Source organism: Chenopodium quinoa, unplaced genomic scaffold (assembly GCF_001683475.1).
Source record: "Chenopodium quinoa cultivar QQ74 unplaced genomic scaffold, ASM168347v1, whole genome shotgun sequence".
Lineage (NCBI taxonomy): Eukaryota > Viridiplantae > Streptophyta > Magnoliopsida > Caryophyllales > Amaranthaceae > Chenopodium > Chenopodium quinoa.
Genome location: NW_018742345.1, coordinates 867,137 through 886,261, shown reverse-complemented (window position 1 = coordinate 886,261; position 19,125 = coordinate 867,137). Strand labels below are relative to the sequence as shown.

At 34.2% G+C, this 19,125-nt stretch overlaps 1 protein-coding gene and 1 long non-coding RNA gene across 2 annotated transcripts; one reads left to right on the top strand and one right to left on the bottom strand.

The window, feature by feature from the left end:
* Positions 1-2,065: 2,065 nt before the first annotated feature.
* LOC110693985 lies at positions 2,066-4,718 on the top strand. Its single transcript, XR_002505712.1, has 3 exons — positions 2,066-2,911; positions 3,014-3,076; positions 3,563-4,718. It is a non-coding gene; the product is annotated as an uncharacterized LOC110693985 (long non-coding RNA).
* A 4,382-nt stretch (positions 4,719-9,100) lies between these two features.
* On the bottom strand, positions 9,101-15,749 carry LOC110693965 (transcription factor MYB13-like). The gene is made up of 3 exons (XM_021871145.1): positions 15,578-15,749; positions 13,623-13,752; positions 9,101-9,822 (listed from the first exon to the last, which is right to left on the bottom strand). Exons 1-3 carry the CDS (start codon positions 15,708-15,710, stop codon positions 9,222-9,224), a joined length of 864 nt encoding a protein of 287 aa, XP_021726837.1. The 5' UTR covers positions 15,711-15,749; the 3' UTR covers positions 9,101-9,221.
* Between the last annotated feature and the right edge of the window lie 3,376 nt (positions 15,750-19,125).

Below are 19,125 nucleotides of genomic sequence, written 5' to 3'. Positions count from 1 at the left end.
GAACCTCTCCCAAGCCTCATATAACGTTTTGTCGGCCTCTTGAGCGAATTTCTGAATAGCACTCCTTAGCACCGCTGTTTTCTCTACAGGATAGTATTTATTATAGAAATTCAAAGCAAGAGTTTCCCAGTCAGTAATACCAAGTGCAGTTCTATTCAAACCATTAAACCATAATTTAGCTTTGCCACATAATGAAAAAGGAAAAAGAATCTCCCTGATTTGGTCTTGCGTGACCCCGGCTTGTCTAATGGTGTTACAATATTGGCAGAAATCTGCGATGTGAAGATTAGGATCTTCACCCTTAGCTCCACTGAATTGCTTCCTCTCTATCATAGTGATAAATTGGGGCTTGATCTCAAATTGAACTCCATCTAGAGCTGGAGTGGGAGTAAGGTGCGGGAAGTCTGTGAGCTTCGGCTGCGAGTAGTCACTGAGTTTCTTCTGGGCCGTCATCTCTGATTCTGAATCTGAATCTGAAGGAATATCTGTGTCACTAGAATCAGAGGGAGGATCTCTTCGACTGTTGTCCTCCTCAGAACCCGCCAGAATTTGTCTATAGATTTTCCTTTGCCTATGAAAAGAGCGCTCGATCTCAGGATCGAATGAGATGTAACCTGATCTGGATAACCTGATCTGGAACACATGGGCATAAACAAGGAACTAAAAGACAAATATGAGAATTGCCTCAAAGAACTAACGTTCTCTGAGACAAAAGGGGATAATCTAGACTACAAAAAATAATCAGAAAACAAAAATAAAACAGGGTCCCCGGCAACGGCGCCAAATTTTGACAGGGTAAAGTCGTATCCCCTAATAAAAAATAATTACCTAAGTCCTCTAACTAAAATAGATAGGGAAGTAGGGTCGAACTCCACAGGGAAACAATTCTTTTTACTCCTAATTAATTATTATAGTCTAAATTATCTAAGTAACCAATATTTTTGTGAATAAAATCTATACTACGGAGAAAAAGGTCGAAAGAAATAAAGTAGGGGAAAAATCAAATATTAAGAGACCTAGGGCATAGGTTCACTAATAAACAATATTCCAGGAAAATCATAATAAGCAATTATCAAGCATTAGTTAATCAGATTATAAAGGGCTTTCGCTACGTATTATAATCATAGAGTTAATTTACTGTTATTAAATCTCATCTGTCGAATCTCGACTTAACCATTTATAAATTAGTCCGCCTATTGAAACTAAGCCTAAACATCAATTCTCATTTGTCGAATCTCGAATTAATATTGCTAGACTCATACAATTAAATCTGGCCAAACCTAATTGCATAGCATTAAATCAATCAATAGGAAATTAACCAAGTATTGATAATTAACAATCACAAAATTACCCCTTCATATCATTTATTAGATCCCCATAAACCCTAGAAATAAAACTACTCACGCATCATCATAACTAAACTAATCAAATAAATAAATAAAAGCATAATCAAAGAAGTAAGTAAAATAGCTGAAATTAAAAGAGAAGAAATCGTTACCAAAAGAAATCTTGATTAATGGAAGTAATTAAGAACAAAAGTTGAGAGAGAATTTAAAAGAGAGAAATGTTCTAAGTAGAGAGAGAAAGTCTAAGAAAGAAGGTAATAAAAAATTACGTACAAATCTCGTACTTAAACATTCCCTAAAACAAAAATTAAAATTAACTAATCAGGTCTTGAGAAAACACGCGCCCAATCGGGCCCGCCTTTTTCTTCACACTCTATCTAGGCAGCCGCGCCCGATCGATCTAACGCTCACCCGATCGGGCGCAAGCTTGCCCGATCGGGCCCGGTCTTCTTCTTCGAGGCTCGGATTTTGATTGGGCTCGATTTCTCGGCCCAATCTAAGTTTCCTCATCGGGTCTTGATTAAACGATCCAATAGCATCGATGTCTCATACCAAGCCCTTAATCATCGGCTCTCACCTATCCTGGGCTTCAAAAGTGGTCGTGTCTTTTTAGCTTCCGTAGTTGATCCATAAAGCCCGGGAAAATGCTCCAAGAGTGCAATTTCCTGTAAAATACAACTAAAACTACGAAAATATTAGTAATAAAAGTGGCTCGAAAGAGCCAAAAACACTACTAATTATGACCAAGGGACGGGGGTAAATTACTATATAAAATGGACATATCAGATTTCTTATGGTGTTAGGAGAGGGGCAACCCAACAAAAAATTGTGGTTAACCTGCTAGACAGAACTTGCAGTTACATGACTTGGCAAGTTAGTGGTATACCTTGCAAGCATGCTGTTGTTGCAATTTGGAGCAAGGTGGATGAACCCGAGCCGTATGTAATTTATTACGTCACAAAGACTACCTATTTGAAAACTTATGATTATTTACTTGAACCTCTGAATGGTCCAAAAGAATGGCCAAGGTCTAATGATGTTGTTATCCCTCCCAAACTGAAAAAAGTTCAACATAGACCTAACGTTAAGAGAAGATTGCACCAGGGAAACGAAGGAAGAAAGGTGTTTCCGTGCACTGCAGCCTATGAGGGATGTAAGGACATAATAAAAAAGGTTTCAAGAATGTCTCTGAAGGTCCAAGCAACAACAGATCTCAGTCTAACTTAGCCCTGATAACATACAACAGCCATAGATGTAGGGCCATGATGTAGGAACAATCCTATTACCATGCACATGAGAGGGATGGGATCATATACCTACCCTAATGGCTATCAAAGAATTGCAACAATAAGTTACTTTGTTTGAAGCAATTGTAATGCCATATAATCCTAAACTACATATCTAATGTCACTAATATATATACTGATATGCAGCCTGTTCAAAGAGCTTACTACAGGGACAATGGGGGTGGTGAACAAACAGTGTACTGTGTCATCCAAGATGAGTACCCATCATCAAGCTAGCCTTCCCAAACTCAAAACACAATATCAAGTCAGGCATTGCAGGTACTTTTAGTTACCATTTGGCAATTAGCTGTTAACAATTGCAAAAATACCCCAAAAAAAAACATATCTTTCATTTTAATAATTTTCAATTCTATAAAATAGGACATGGCAAGGGAAAGGAGGCATCACAAGCACTAGGAGCAGCAACATGGACAAACAGCTCAGGTACCATCCCTATCTCTACCTTACATTATCATTTAAATAAAAACCAAATTAAAACAATAAAAAAAACCAAAATAACCTTCCAAAGCTAACAATTGAAACCCACATTAAATCCTGCCGCCCTTTTAATCTTAAGCATCAAATATTCACTTTCAACCTTCCTTAAGTTCTTGTTAGCTTGCTTCAGGTTCTCCTAAGACTCATAAGCTCACTTTTCAACTCTTGCTTGTCCTCCATAAAGCCCAAAATCTCTTCAGTCTGCCATATGGTAGGATCTTCATGATCAACCCATCTATAAAACTTGCAGCCCCTCCTTTTAGTTTCAGCATTATAGTCAGGACATGCATAAAACCTTCTCCTAGGATTATCTTTAGTCCAAGCCCTACTCTTTGACACTGACAAACCACAGTGACACCTCCTTCCCCCTGAATTCTCTATTATATTATTCAGAAATATTTTGAAACTTTTTTTTAATGATTTTTGTTGCAGATTAGTTGTGCAGAAATAATGGATGTAATGGAGTATATATACAACTGCTGCCTTTTTTTTTTTGATTTTTTTTATCAAACAATATTTTGTAATGGCTACTTTTTAGGAACAAAAAAAAATAGAGATTTCTAAATAAAGTTTAGGGAGCTTTTAAAAAGTTTAGGGAGCTCTTATAAAGTATAGGGAGTTCTTGTATTTTACCTGATGTAGTTTGTCAAAACTATCCATAGTGAGAGATTTGCAATTTTTGAAAGTTTAGTGAGTGATCTGTAACTTTGTGCTAAGTTTAAGGAGTGATTGTGTAGTTTAATCTGTTACTTGTGCAGGTTTTGTACAACTTTTTAAATTTTTTTTATGTAATAAAAAAAATATGCAAAATGCGGCAATAGTTGTACTAGTTTATGTCATTTTATGCAGGCATAAATAGCTCTATTTACAAAAATTGTGTCTTATACTCTTATTTCAAAACACTTATTGCAATAGTCCAAACTAAAAATCGCATTTCTTACCTAAGAGTTAGCTCTTATATTTTCTCTCTCCTTAAGAACTACCTAAGAAACCCCCATTATTAATGCTTTTATTGACAAAGTATTACAATGGACTCTAGGTCACGAGTTCAATACACTCCATCTATATTTAGGCTTCATTTTTTTGAACGAGAAGCAATAATATCATTAAATAATAGTCATACGACATCTACAATAATAAAGTCTATAAAACACAGATTTAGATAAAATATCACAACTTTTACAATCAAAATCATAACTAATTTGTATATTTGGCATAACTCATACTCCACCGCTTTAAGCTTGACTCGAGCAATGATTTTTGATGTGTTTGCATCTTTCCCAGTAGAGACTTTCACATTATATGTTAATATTTTGATCGAAAAGTTGATGACAAATCCTAGACCCATAGGAATCCAAATCACCTTTCGACTTATTATAAGAACCCTAAAAATAAATTCTCGTCTACGGATAAGAATCAAAATCCAGAAAATTGGGAAAAACCCAGAACATTGGGACATATATACTATCTCATATGGAACAGTGAGAACAAAAAAAAAAATAAATAAAAAAAAAAAGAATTGATTTAAAGAAAAAAGGTCGGAAATAATCTTATTTCTAAAGAAATCAGACTATTTCAGGCTAAAACGGCCAAGAAAACTAAAATCCTAAAAAGAAGGGAGAGAGAAGAGAGAAATTAAAAGAACTCGTTTTCTAAAATTTAATTTGGAGCACATACATACATGACAAATAATTTACATTGCTATTTACTTCTTCTATTCCATTTTAGTTGACACGTTTTGACTTTTTTCACGATTCACATAAGTTACTTTGAATTAATTTTGTGAATTATCCTTAAGAAAAATAATTCATTAATTGGGTCTTGTTTGATTCCTTTCAATTCTAATTTTCCATATATAAAATTTTTTAAAAATGTATTTTTATTGTACATAATTGAGTATATATAATTTAAAGTTATGAATTGGAAAATATGCCTTAATAAAATGTGTCATCAATAAAATGAAGGAAGTATGCCTTTTAATGTATGTAATACTTCGTATATAACAATGCCCAAGACCTCATTCAAATTTTGATTTGCTAAAACTATATTGTAAGTTAAACGGTTAGTGGTATATATTCCTTTCGTTTAGCTAATTAAAAAGATTGAATTGGTACAAATAAATTACCTTCAGCGATAATTTGGTAAAATAATAACTTTGTCGACAATTTGGTAAAAAAAGGAGTTAACCTCAAGCAACAGTTTGCTTAAAAATAAAACAAAAAAATCCTTGGTGACAATTGACCCAAAAAATAAAAAGAAATTCCAAAAACATCTTGTGAATGCGTAATTTAATTTGTTTTGTGAATTTTTTTAGAATTTATTTCTCCCATTTCAAATTACAACCCTTTATTTTTACACTAGGTAAAACATTATATTAATCATAAACTAGATTACACATGGGAACATTAGGGATTTAGGGGTAAGACCATACAACTTCTTTCTATAGGGAAACCAAATGTTCTCAGAGGAGTAAGGTGCTCTTCTTTTAGACCCACTCATCATGCAAAACAAAGAGGGAGTTTTACTTCTTTGAAAATCAGTTTTTCTTGCTTCCATCTCAAGAACGATAGGAGGAGGCAAATCAAGGGCGGATCTAGAAATTTTTTATAGACCGTACTTAAGTTATAAAGAGGGATATGAGTATAAGAAGCTCACACGAAATTAATAAATAAAGAAACAAGGGGAATTGAACCCTTAACCTTCCAAATCTATGCAACAAATAACTAACCAACTAAGCCTACTCTAAAAGCTAAGCTTAGTTTAGTGGGAAAGATTGAACATTTCAATCTTGAGGCTGGGGATTAATCCCTACTAGAAGCACTTTGAGGATGGGGATCCCTTACCTTTCCCCCCTCACTCTCAAAGTGTCTGACCTACAAATACCGAACCAAAATAATCGTGAGAGTTGAGGTTCGGTCTAGGTACTTCTCCCTACCGTAAAAAATAATAATAATAAAAAATCGAACCTACTATAATACTCGAACATTTGTACAAGCTTTTTTTTTATTTATATAATATCATAATCTGGGAATTGGGGGGGGGGGGGGGAGGCCCGGGTAGGCCCCCCCTTGGATCTGCCTATGGGAAAATATCATCAAAGTTTGATGGGGCATCAACGTACATACTATCACATGATGACGCTGAGTGACTATTTAATCTATGGTCGGATCTTCTTGCATTAAAATTGGAGCTGTTTCACACCAATCATACCCTTCAATAGGAGGGCGGCTAATCTCCGTAGGTGTGAAAAATTCTTGAGTTTCAACAAGATCCATCTTCTTTGGAGGATCAAGCACTTGGATGCTAATAAAATTCTTCCCAGAATAACAACAATATGTAGCTTATTAATGTATTGTTCATCCCTTGGAAACCGCCCCATAACCTTGTTGGGGTGTGATGCAAATATAAAGTAATTCGTTTTTAGTTCAAAACCGATAACTTGATCATAATGTTGACTATAGAATAGAATTGCTATCAATAACGTTAGGCCTTTCATCTTGATCAATTTGGTCAATGTTACCCTCAACTCCAAATCCAAAGATTTGTCGATAACATTATTTTCCATACTTTGGTGTCATACATCTTTTACACTAATACATCTACGAACACAATCAACTATCTCCTTTCTTTCTTTGCCCTTTCTTCCCTAACTTTCTTTTTTCTTCCTCCTTCCAAAATTTAACATAATCTTTAAACATCTCACCCTTTGTTGTTATCACATGTGCCTCATCAACAAAATTCTAATTAAGACCAAACCAATATAAAGGTCAACTCCTTGACTTTTTCTCTTTCACATAACAAGCACCCAAGTTTAGATTAAGAGACACATCAAGCTAAGGCTTGAAAAGCTGATTCATCCTCATCACTTCAATCCTTTATTAGGAAAAATTTGAAGAAATTTAAACGTAATTGTTTTTAATGAACTAAATTTATTTTTAGTAAATAATATTTTAAGATGAAGTGATCAGGGCCTAACAAAAACAGGGTTATAAATAAAATTTGATAATTCTTGATCTAGAAAAATAAAAAGGGATAAAATATTGACTAGAAAATTTAAATGGAAAAAATAAATCTCAAAAATTGAATTAAATTAGACATTTTGAAGAGTTTGTCCAAAAAAATTATTATTTTTAGTTGAAATGCCATATGAGTTTATTTTATTTACAAATTATTGCATGGGGTTAATTTTCTTTTTCAAAAATTTTAACGGAATAATAATAATAATAATAATAATAATAATAATAATAATAATAATAATAATAATAATAATAATAATAATAATATAATCAAATTTTCATGTGCGCTAGAGAGGTTATTTTTATTTTTATTTTTTTAAGCAATTTGATGAATAATTCACATGTTTGACTTTTTTCACAATTCATTTACTAACTTTGACCATAGTTTTTTTTGACAACATATCAAAAATAAAAAATAATTCATGATAGATATATATTGTTTTATTTTTTGAACAGATAGATATATATTGTTAATTAGGTATTAATATAAAATTTTAATAACATAAATTTCTTTATAATTTTTTGCTAATATATAATCTTATGAATCTAATATCAAAATAGTGAATTGCCATTTCCTCAAAAAAAAAAAAAAAAAAAAAAGGGTGCATTGCCATGAGTGTCAAGTTTGACTGAGTTAATTATTTAGAAATAAAGGGAGTATATATATAATCAAAGGTATTTTTAATGAATTTTTTTTAAAAGGAAATGAGATACTTTTTTGCTTTTGAAGGAGTTTATAATAACATTGTTACAGTCTTTCTAACAAATTTTCAAGGGAACTGGTTAACCTTTTTGGTATGGAAAATTTAGCATTACAAAAAGCATTTATCAAAAGAGTTTTGTTAGGAATGACAATGATATTAATGTAAACTAGCCTTCTGTCCCGTGCAATGCACGGATTATTTATATGTATACAATATTAATTTTTATTTTATAACATATTTTTATCGGAAAATAAATAGTTTATAAAGGAGACAAACTAAAGGGATGAAAATTAAATGTAATTGTAGAAGATATTAAGTTGTGGGAAAGTGAACCAAACAACATTCATACATGTCATATTGAATTAAAGCTAGTATTTAAAAAAAAAATGAGAAAGGGGATTAATTAAATAAAATGTTAAATGAGGTGACATATGACATTGCATTGGTGAAAATAAAGTATACATGTGGCATGATGGGCATGATGGTTTGTGTTTTTAAATATTAGGTATAGAGGTATAGATAGATTAGTTATAAGTTTCTTCTTAAAATTGTTAAGTACTACTGTAACAAAATTCTATACCACTAGAGTACTTTAAATTTAAAAATATAGAATATGGTACAGCTAATAAGTATTATCACAAACACTCTTTAAAAAAACCATTTTATATATCTTTTATTATTGCACCACTTGTCTTTTAAGGAAATTTCACAAATATTGCACCATTTCCATTTAAAGAAACAAAATATGTGTGTTCACACTGTAAATATCCGATATACCCTTGCTTTTAACACTTGATTCTTTACTTTATGTTTACATCACATGGCTTTATTTGTACTTTTATCCTTCTCTCTCCTCATTTTTCCCACTACCAAAAAATATGAGCCCAACATGTATGGTGCAATAATAAAAAAAACGGAGGAAGTATAAGTATCTTTGTCTTTTGTTTTACCTAGGGCCTATAAAACGTCAAGAATGACCCTAATAACAACCGAGTCAACCATCAAAATGGTTTTAGATTTTATTTTAAACTAACTGTACTTGATACAATCCTGCATTGAAAATTTGAAATAAAACTAATTAAAATTCTTAAAATTAGGTGTTCAAAATTAAAATTGATTTTTAATGTATATTGTTAAATTTATCTATCCATTATCCTTATTACCAAAAGAAATTCAAAGTAGATGTCTTATTTTACTTTACTACAATTATTACGACTCCCTAGATAGAAACTTCATTCTACGTACAATGAATCACGCATAACACAATTGAAATGGGAAACAAATTATTTCCATTCTTTTAAACGTGAAAAATTTTCTTACAAATTAGGATAAAAACACACGTGCAAATTAAAAGTGAGCATCATCAAATCCTCATTGGATAATGGCATCAACATCTGAAGAAAAAGAGTAGAGAAAGTCCATATTTTCCCAGTAAGACGTAACTGGAGAAAACGACATTCCTTCATCTAATACACTCAAATCAAGATTGCAATAATATTGCTCCGAAGTCTCCAAGGCAAATGGCTCGGTCCAGAAAGATTCGTCGAGTAACACCGATCCCATCGAGTCCAAAGAGCTTAGGCATAATGTTTTAACCGCGGTACTAGCCAAGTCGTTACAATCATGGTCAGTAGTAGTGTTACAAGACGTATCAACATAAGTTTCCGAGTTAGAACTCAAGTTTTGTGAATTATTTCCCGAGAGTTGTGGTGATAATGGACAACTTTCTAGGATTTGTGGATTAGTTTGGGTAAAATCAAGGTCTAAATTACTGTCATAATTATTGTTCTGATTATTGTTGTGAATTATTTGAAGTTTTTGTGTTAAAGATTTTCTGGTGAAGTTTCGCTTTCGTTTCTTGTCAGTTGTCCAAATATGTTGGTCACAAACACGTTTTTTGAGTTGGGTGTGCCAATAATTCTTGATCTCATTGTCTGTTCTGCCTGGTAAACTGGCTGCTATCTTGGACCACCTGCAAAATACATGCATAATCAAGATGTTACTGTCGTTTGAAGATACATACACCGTCCATTCATTTCTACAACTGTAATACGAGGTACGAAGTATCGAGTATATTTTGAGTCTAGACCTGTCAATTCGGGCCAATGGATTAGTTTACATTTTGAATTATACTAAACAACTATATTATTTTAAATAGAATAAAATTTTATATCATTATAAAAATGACAATTAAATGGGTCAAATTGGGTTGAGTTTGGATTCAATATAGCTAGGCATGGCCCGGGTTTACTCAATAACTTTTGGTGGGTTATTATCAGGTCAAGTCATGATTGACATCTCTAGACGTATTAATTAGCATGGTAACTGTTACAAAATAGTTCCTCTATTTTATTTCTGATTTTGCTACAATTTAATCATCAAAATACACGTACAATTACACAAGATTTATCTCAAATATGTAATAATATGACGGTAAAATTAATTTAGTTGTTACATTTTATTAGACATGTTTCTTTAATCATGTTTGTCAATGCAACTATATTAAAAATGAAGAAAAAGGAAAATTAGAAATAATAATCCTATTATTCATCGTTTGTTCCAATAATCCCAACTTTCGATTATTCGGGGATAATCCGAACTTTGGGGGTTCCTCTTTTACTTCAATCCCAAACCGGTCAACAGAAGTCAATGACCTATTATATCAGGTCACTTGACACGCGTCAAGTCCTCATTGGTCAAAAAATTAAAATAATTTTAAAAATAACAAAAAAAAAGAAACCCAGCAGCCTTTATCCCCTTCCCACACCAGCCGACGCCTTCGCCACCCCTTTCCCCACCAGCCGTACGCTGCTACATCTCTCCCTCCCACACAGGACCGCTGTGTGTTGCCCTCCCACATAGGATTGCCGGATCGACGTTTTCCCCCCTCCCCAAAACCCCTTCCCATTCCCCCATGAAACCACCAATGAAACCCCTCCCCAATTCCCATTGCCAAAAAAATTCCAAATCAAATTGCTCCTCCCATCACCCCGAAACCCTAGTGGCTAGGGTTTTCAATGGCGGGGGAGAGGGTTTTTAATGGTTTTCGAGAGTGAGGAAGGTGGTTTTAAGGGGTTTTTGAGTGGAGGAAGAGGTTTCAAGGGAAGGAGTGGTCGCTAGAAAACAGGAAAGGGAGATAAGGAGGGATGTTGAGGAATCGCAGCAGGAAAACGGGAAAGGGAGATAAGAAGAGACGGGAATTAGCAGTCAGTGGTGTGGTTTTTGGGGTTTTCCTGGTGGCCGGAGTTGGAAGGGGTTTTATTGGTGGTCGGGGTTGAGGTTTTGGGGAGGGGGATGGTGGTTTAGAGAGTAATGGTCGGAGCGGCAACTGTAGTGGTAGGGGAGGGCTAGAGGTCCAACGAAGGAGGTGGTTGGGTTGGGCGGGTTGTCGGAATAGGCTGGGTGGTTGGGGCTTTGGCTGGGTGGATTTTTTTTTCTTAACCAATAAATTTGCAACACTTATCATTTTAACAAAAGAAAAAAAAAGACCTCAACCCATTCAACTAGTAATTGGTATTTGGGAATGAAGAAAAAGAGGAATCCCCAAAGTTCGGATTATTTCAGAATAATTTAAAGTTGCAATTATTGGAATAAAATCAGTAAAAGTTGGGATTATTATCTCTAATTTTTCCGAAAAAAACAAAAAAACAAAATAAAACCGCACATGATTATATTTTTTTGTTACTAACAAATCACAAAATATTGACAAAGTGAAGTCTATGAATAGAACATAAGTCAAAACAGGTAAACTAAAAAGAAAATAAAAGGAACGAAACATAAAATTTTATTGTGAAAGTATAAATAAAGAAAAATTTAACATTTTGCATAATAAGATTTGTATTTTTTTTAATTTTTTTTTTATGTATTTACACTAACAACAAAGGGTTTTGTCCATTCAAAAAAAAAAAAACAAAAAAACAAAAAAGGGTTTTGCATAATAAGATTTGTTGTTTACGTACGTTTGTTTGTTTGTTTGTTTTTTATTATTTTTTTTTTTATTTTTTTATTTTTAATAATTATGCCTAATGACGAAAATATTTGACTTCATAGTGTGATATGTACTAATTGTTTGATGTTTGAGGTAAGCAAATGTCTATAATACTTGCTTGTGATTCCCATAAAAGCCTTGGAGATAAAAATTACAGTACTTGTCTAACTCTCTTATGCTATGTTTGGATAAGAAATTAGAAAATGGAAGGGAGGAAAATAGGAGGAAGGGGAAGGAAGGGAAAGTGGAGGAAATGATGAGCTCCATTTTCCCACCAAATCTCTCCAATTTTGAAGGGATGATCTTTAATAAAGAAGGAGGAAAAATGGATCCCTCCCTCCCCCTCCCCTTCCCTCCCCTTCCCTCCCCCAACATATTTTCCAAACAAGGAACTTTATCTCCCTCCCTTTCCCTTTCCTTCCTTTCCTTCTATTTTTTGTTATCCAAACATAGCCTAAGAAATACCTTTGTACTACACTTTATATATTACTCTGTATCTTTTATTTTAAAGCGTAAACATTGATGTCTCATAAAGTTCTCAATTATTAGATCGGTTATGTGGATCAATTCCTCTTTTCAGTACGTAAATTATATAGATGGTCAGCAGCTTACGATAGACTATAGTGGCAAGTTGGCAACTAACAATCTCTTTGACTATGAATTTAAAAACATATGTGTAATGAATAAAATGCAAAATATAACAAATTTCTAGGTAAATATAAAAAATCACATATAATAAATGACAAATTAGAGCTTATGTGTGCTTTATTATAAAAGGAATACAACTTGAATAAATGATACATACAAGTATATATTACAGTATTTGAATTAAGAGTAAAACAAGAATGGGAAGTATTTTATCATTTTTTTTATAGAATGGAAAATTGGATTCTCAATGATTACTTTATGAAAATTTTACCGTAGTCATTGAAAACTCACTACTATAATTTTTATAATTGGAGTTAATGATTTTCGAATTATTTTTAAAAGCTAAAATCATTTAAATTCGTTTTCTTATTTTAGGAATTCATTTTAAATTATTGAAAATTAATTGTACTCACTTTCAATTTTTAAAAAAGTTAATTTATGAAATATAGTTTTAATTATCAACAAAATTTAAAATAAAAAATTAAATTAAATTATTTTTCAAGAAATAAGTAGATAATTCTTAATTAATATATATTTAAAAATAACTTGAAAATCATTATTTTATACATTAGAATTTGACTTTTACTATTTTATGGAGAGCAACTTTATCAAAAAAGAAATAGGTGCAGAGTAACTTCTATTTGTTATATTAGAGCTTCAATTCATTAGGAGGAAATATCCATCTTGGCCAATTTTATAAGAAAAAACTTCTATTTGTTATATTATGTTAACTTTTGATGATAATTTTAAAATAAAATTTGAAACTTCTAGTTTTTTTTTTAAGGACATTTTTCTTATTTACAAAAAGTATACGTCAAACAATAAATCAATTAGGGTTTAATATGTTATTATAATTACACGTAACTATGTAGAAAAAAAATCATCCTTAATTTGGCAATCGTTTATAACGAAAATGGTTATGAATATCTCATTCTTAGGAATTAAATCGAAAGGCTAACATAAGAAAACTTAATACAAAATTTTACTTTCCACGGTTAGAGTAACTTTAAGCATTTTTAATACTACCTCCGTTACATATTAGTTGCAACTTTGAATATTTTATATCTCACAAATAATACCCCAAAGTAGCAACTAATATATAACGGAGTAGTATTACATCTAGCTTGTACATATACCTGTTACCTAGTTGCTTGTGGAGTTTGATGATAAGGTCTTCCTCGTCTTTACAAAAATCACCATGCTTTACATTAGGCCTAAGATAGTTTATCCACCTCAATCTGCAGCTCTTCCCGCATCTTGCTAGACCTATTATGCACAACACATAATAAGGCGTCGTATCATGATCATATGCATGCACGCACCAGTTTAGATGTTACAGTAAATTGTATATTAGTTAACCTTATAAAGTGATTAACTATCTCTTATAGCCAACGGGAATCACCCTAGTATATAAGGTAGGCCTGTTTGCTTTTAGTATTTTGCTAGTTTAGATAGGATGATTTACAAAAATATAGCTTTTAAGAAACTTATTTACGGTTTTGCATTGGAATGAAACTTATTTACTAAAATATAGTCCACGTAGGCTTGGAGATACATTTGGGGGTAATTTTTTCTTCAGAGACAAACCGCTACCTTAAGTAGCGGTTATAGTCTAAAACCGCTACTTGAGGTAGCGGTTTGTCATTAGTACTCTAAGTAAAATACATTTAATCAATTTATGAAGGGTAAAACCGCTACTTGAGGTAGCGGTTTTAGTACATAAACCTCTACTTGAGGTAGCGGTTTTAGTACATAAACCTCTACTTGAGGTAGCGGTTTTACTTTGAAAAATAAAAAAATAAAATAAAAACTTATCCGAGCCTACGTGGACAGTAATTTCGTAATTAAGTTTTATTCCGACGCAAAAGTGTAAATAAGTTTTAAAATAACCATACTTTCGTAAATCATCCAGTTTAGATATAAGTTTGCAAACAATTAAATCTTTGTACGGAGTAGTTTTTAATTTAAATTTTTTGTAAGAAAATCTTAGAAGTTATTTAGATTGTTGACATATTTAAGTCTTCGAGTTATGACATATTATACAAAGTGACATTTCCTAAGTCTGCTAGTGATGGCATATTATACAAAGTATGTACTAAATGTCGTCTAAATATATATATATGCTTCCGTCCAAAACAATGAAAACATCGATGTCATATGACATACCAAACGAATTGAGGTCTAAGATGGCATTCCAGGATGTGAAATAACATTAGACTGATTAGAGTAAGGTTAAAAGCTCACTGTCAACCATTTACAACGGAGTACTCGATAAGTTAATTATACCAAAGTTATAATTTCCTTTCAAAACGTTATGAATATCCAAATCGTATTTTTTATAATTTCACCAACACATAAAAAAAAATTCTATCCCTTCAATAATAATAATAAATAAATAAATAAATAAATAAATAAATTAGTATATAAGTAAATAAATTAATTAATAAATAAGTACTCATATTATAAAAAAAATAAAATAAAAAAATAAAAAAAGAACAACATGTACGAATGTGACTTAGTACGCTATTAAACAACAGTAAAACTGTATACCTTATCCATAATACTTGTGAATTTTAGTTGCTTTTCAAATGTATGGACCAAATTTCTACTTTTATCTTTCCCATTTGGGTACTTTCTTAATTTAGTAGGTTGGTCTTGATTTCTAACATCATCCTCATCATGACATCTTCGAATGAGAACCTGAACGAAATGGTATGCATTTCAAGCTTATACGGTTCCTATTTTTGCTAACTTTGTATAATAATAATAATAATAATAGTTTACTAAAGCTATGTGGTTCCTATTTTTGCTAACTTTGTATGTATCATTTATACGGATGCATGCCAAATGATTAGCTAATTAGTTAAACCGTTGAGGAGTGCTGACTAAAACATGAGATCATGCATTGTCTGCAACTCTGCATAAGTGCCCTTGCAGGTGGTTGCAGCTCTCTCTACACCGTAAGAACCTTTCAATTTAACCAAAATTCTGTGACTTTGTATCATTTTTATCATTTAAAGAAACCCTTGCATGGTTTAATGAACTAAAAAATTAGTTAAAGAAAAAAGATATGTATTATATAGTTAATTACCTGCAAATTTGGGAATTTCTCTCCAGTTCCAATGGCCATATCTTTGAATATAAGACCTTAATTTATTATCTTCTTCAGGACTCCATGCACCTTTCTTCAAACCATTTTCATCAATCACTGGTTTTTTAACCATTTTTCTTTGCTACCCTTAGTTACTCTAAATTCTATGTTTTATGATAGGGAGTTTTGGAACTTTCTTCTTGGTGGTACTCATATATATAAGGTAGGAAATGTTTGAATAGAATTTGGTCAATAATTTTAATTTTTAAGGAAAATTCAAAATGTAATTATTCATGTAAAATATGTTTTGATGACCCCAATTCAACTGCAAGGAAAGCACTATTGAAAGAAGTTTCTTCGTACGTGTGGTCCTCTAATTGTCCCAGTCATTTGCTTTACTCTCTTTATTCAAGAATAATTGACATACTTAAATTTAACAAACACACATGTCAATGCAACAGTTTGACCTTAAACACATATAAGTAGATTTTAATAAAAAAAAATATTAATTAATATATTTTTTTTATTATTTTTTTTATGACGGAAAAAAAATATTGATTTGAAAGTGCTTGGCAGCATAAAATGCAAATGGAGATGTAGTAGAAGAAATTGATAAGGAGTTTTTAAAATGGGTTGTTGGGTGGAATAAATTGGTGATTAAGGGTGGTGGTGATGGAAAGGGTGGTCACATGGTCCGGCCAGTGGTGGTGGAGAGAAAGGTGGTCGATAGTGGTTAAGGAGGAGTTAGGGTACTTTTTATAAATTATAAAATCAGATATAGTTTATTTTTAACCAATTAAGCATTGACACATAACAACAAGGAAGTCGGATTTAACATGTTGATTAAAAAATAACTTATAGGGTAGTTGGGATTATTAAAAAAAGGCGAATCAGACATTTCAGGATCATCAAAATAAATGATAGGGAACAAATCCTTTGTTTTTTCATTTTCTTCTGGAACTTATTGGGCAGCTAGCTTCTATATGATTCTCAAGGTTAACCTCTAGCAAGTTAAGCGCAAATTTATAGAGTAACTTTGATGAGAATAGGAATAACTTCTGATTAGGGGATTTTGCTCCCACCAATCGGAATGCGCCACGTGGGCCAATCATGTCCTGCCAAGTGTCCCCCAGTTGGAACTGTCAGGGCTTGCCACGTGGCACGCGCTTATTCGTCCACCTTGGACCTATTATGTCATGACATGTGGCATACTCCATGCCTAATGGAGAAACCGGCCACCCAGGCCCAACTTCCGAGGGAAGCCCAATCAGCCCTAGGTTAACCTAAACCTAGGATGGGCACGTTTCCCAAGGTTATAAATACCTCCCTTAATCCTCATTAAGGAGGAGGACGAAAAAAACACATTAATTACACACAGTAATAACCGGCTGATCTCGCTAACAAAGCAGATTACCTACATTAAACACTCTCACCTAGAGAGACCCAATCACTTTAATTTCCGCATTAATTACTCCTTAATCAAGTACTAACTTGACCGTTGGAGGCGGAGCTCCCACCACAAGGAGTCTCCGTTATTTTGCAGGTACAGGCGTCCGGTTCCAGTCTCGGAATTGTAACTCTCCCGCAGGACATCAGAAAACCCCGAAACATTTGGCGCCGTCTGTGGGGAGAGTACTTCTAAGATGGCATCCAAGTCTGTACCGACTCCTGAAGAGAGGCGTCCCATAGACGACCCTCAAGTTCAGTCGGACCATGATACCGAGAGTGAATTTGAAGTTGAAGCTCACACAGCTTCAGACGGGACCCTAAGGGCTCGACGTACCCGTCATACCGAAAGGAGGGAACGGGAACATCTTCAAACTGGAAGTGAGCCAGCAGGCGCACCGCCTGTTCGGCAACAGCCGACTGATGGGTCTGCTCCCATCACAAGGAACGAACTCATGACCTTCATGAGGAACTTCAAGGGAGAGATTCAAGAGTTGATCAACAAGAAGCCGCCTGCTCCAGTCAAGGAGCAGTCGGCTAAGAAACCCTCCACTTCACTGAAGAGGAAGCCAGTTCAAGGGCGAGAGGCGACTCCTCATCCTAAATCTAGGAAGCGGGAGCCACCTGCCCTTGATTTCACAAAATTCCGTTTTCCTACAGGAAATAGGAAACCTGTTCGTCATATTCAGGCGGACGGGTCGAAGCAAACATTCACAGACGCTCGGCTACTGCTAGAGCAGAAGAAGAGTGACCGATTGTCAGAGTCGGCCTCTACTTCAAACTTTCAAGACAGTCTGCGAAATGCCTCGATGAGGCATACTCAGTCGTATCATGAGAGTCAGTCAGGCGGCACCTCCCGTCAGTCCGGCTTTCATAGCGACCAGGCGGTACCAAACTTACCATTTGTGCCGCAACAACAGTATTTTTTGCAGCCACCTCCGTTTGGTGGACCTGCAGCAAAAAACGTCCAACCTATGGACTGGCAGCTACGGTTTCTTAGACTTGGTGAACAGCCGTCGGCCTTCTCCAAGGAAATTACTGAAGCCGCTAAGCCGGCCAAAGTGAAAAATGTACTAGTAGGCGCCTATGACGGCACTACTAACCTAGAAGACCATCTGATGGCATTCACCAACCCGATGTACCTTCAAGGGTTGGATGATCCCACTTGGTGCAAGTGTTTCCCAGCGACTCTCAAAGGAATCGCACAACAATGGTTCGGCAACCTGCCGACTGGTTGTGTAAATAGCTTCAGGACGCTTGCTTACTTATTCACCTCCAACTTCGCCATGAACATCCCTGCGAAGAAAACGACTCTTGATTTAGGAACAATTCAGCAGGGCGAGAAGGAGGGGCTTCGTTCTTACATCAGGCGGTTTAACCTGATGAGAATACAGATTCGAGGGTTACCGGATGAGGTAGCCTATACTGACTTTTTCAGAGGTCTCAAAGACGGGTCTACCTTCAAATTTGATTTGGTTCGAAAGAGGGTGGCGACTCTTCAAGAGGCCTTGATTGAAGCAGAAGCCTATATACAGGCGACTGATCTTTGTACGGTAAAACAGTCGGACGGGAAAAGGTTCGACAAAAGAGAAGGACGACAGAAACAGTCGTCAAACAAAGATGAGAAGAGAAAAGAGGTCTGGGCGGCTGATTCCTCTAAACAGCCGGCCCAGAAAAAGAAAAAAGAATTCAAACCATACTCCCCAAAGTATGCGTTTAACAAAGATAGCCAGTTTATCCTAAAAGAAATCAAGGGACGGATCTCAATTGAGAAGCCGGTCCCCATGAAGGGTTCTGCAAACAACCGGAACCAAGATAAATTCTGTGCTTATCATGATGACGTTGGTCATCACACCAATGACTGCATCAGTCTCATTTGGTATCTGGACCGCCTGGCTGAGAAAGGTGATCTTGACACTTATGTCAAGAAATCTACGGGGAACGCTTCCTCAAAAAAGCAGTCGGCCAAGAAGAATCAACAGGCTGACAGCTCCGATACAGATGATGCAGTCGTCTACACCATTGCAGGCGGCTTCTCAGGAGGCGGCCCCACTATTAGGGACAACAAAGACAATATCAGGCGGTTAGATGTAAATTCCGTT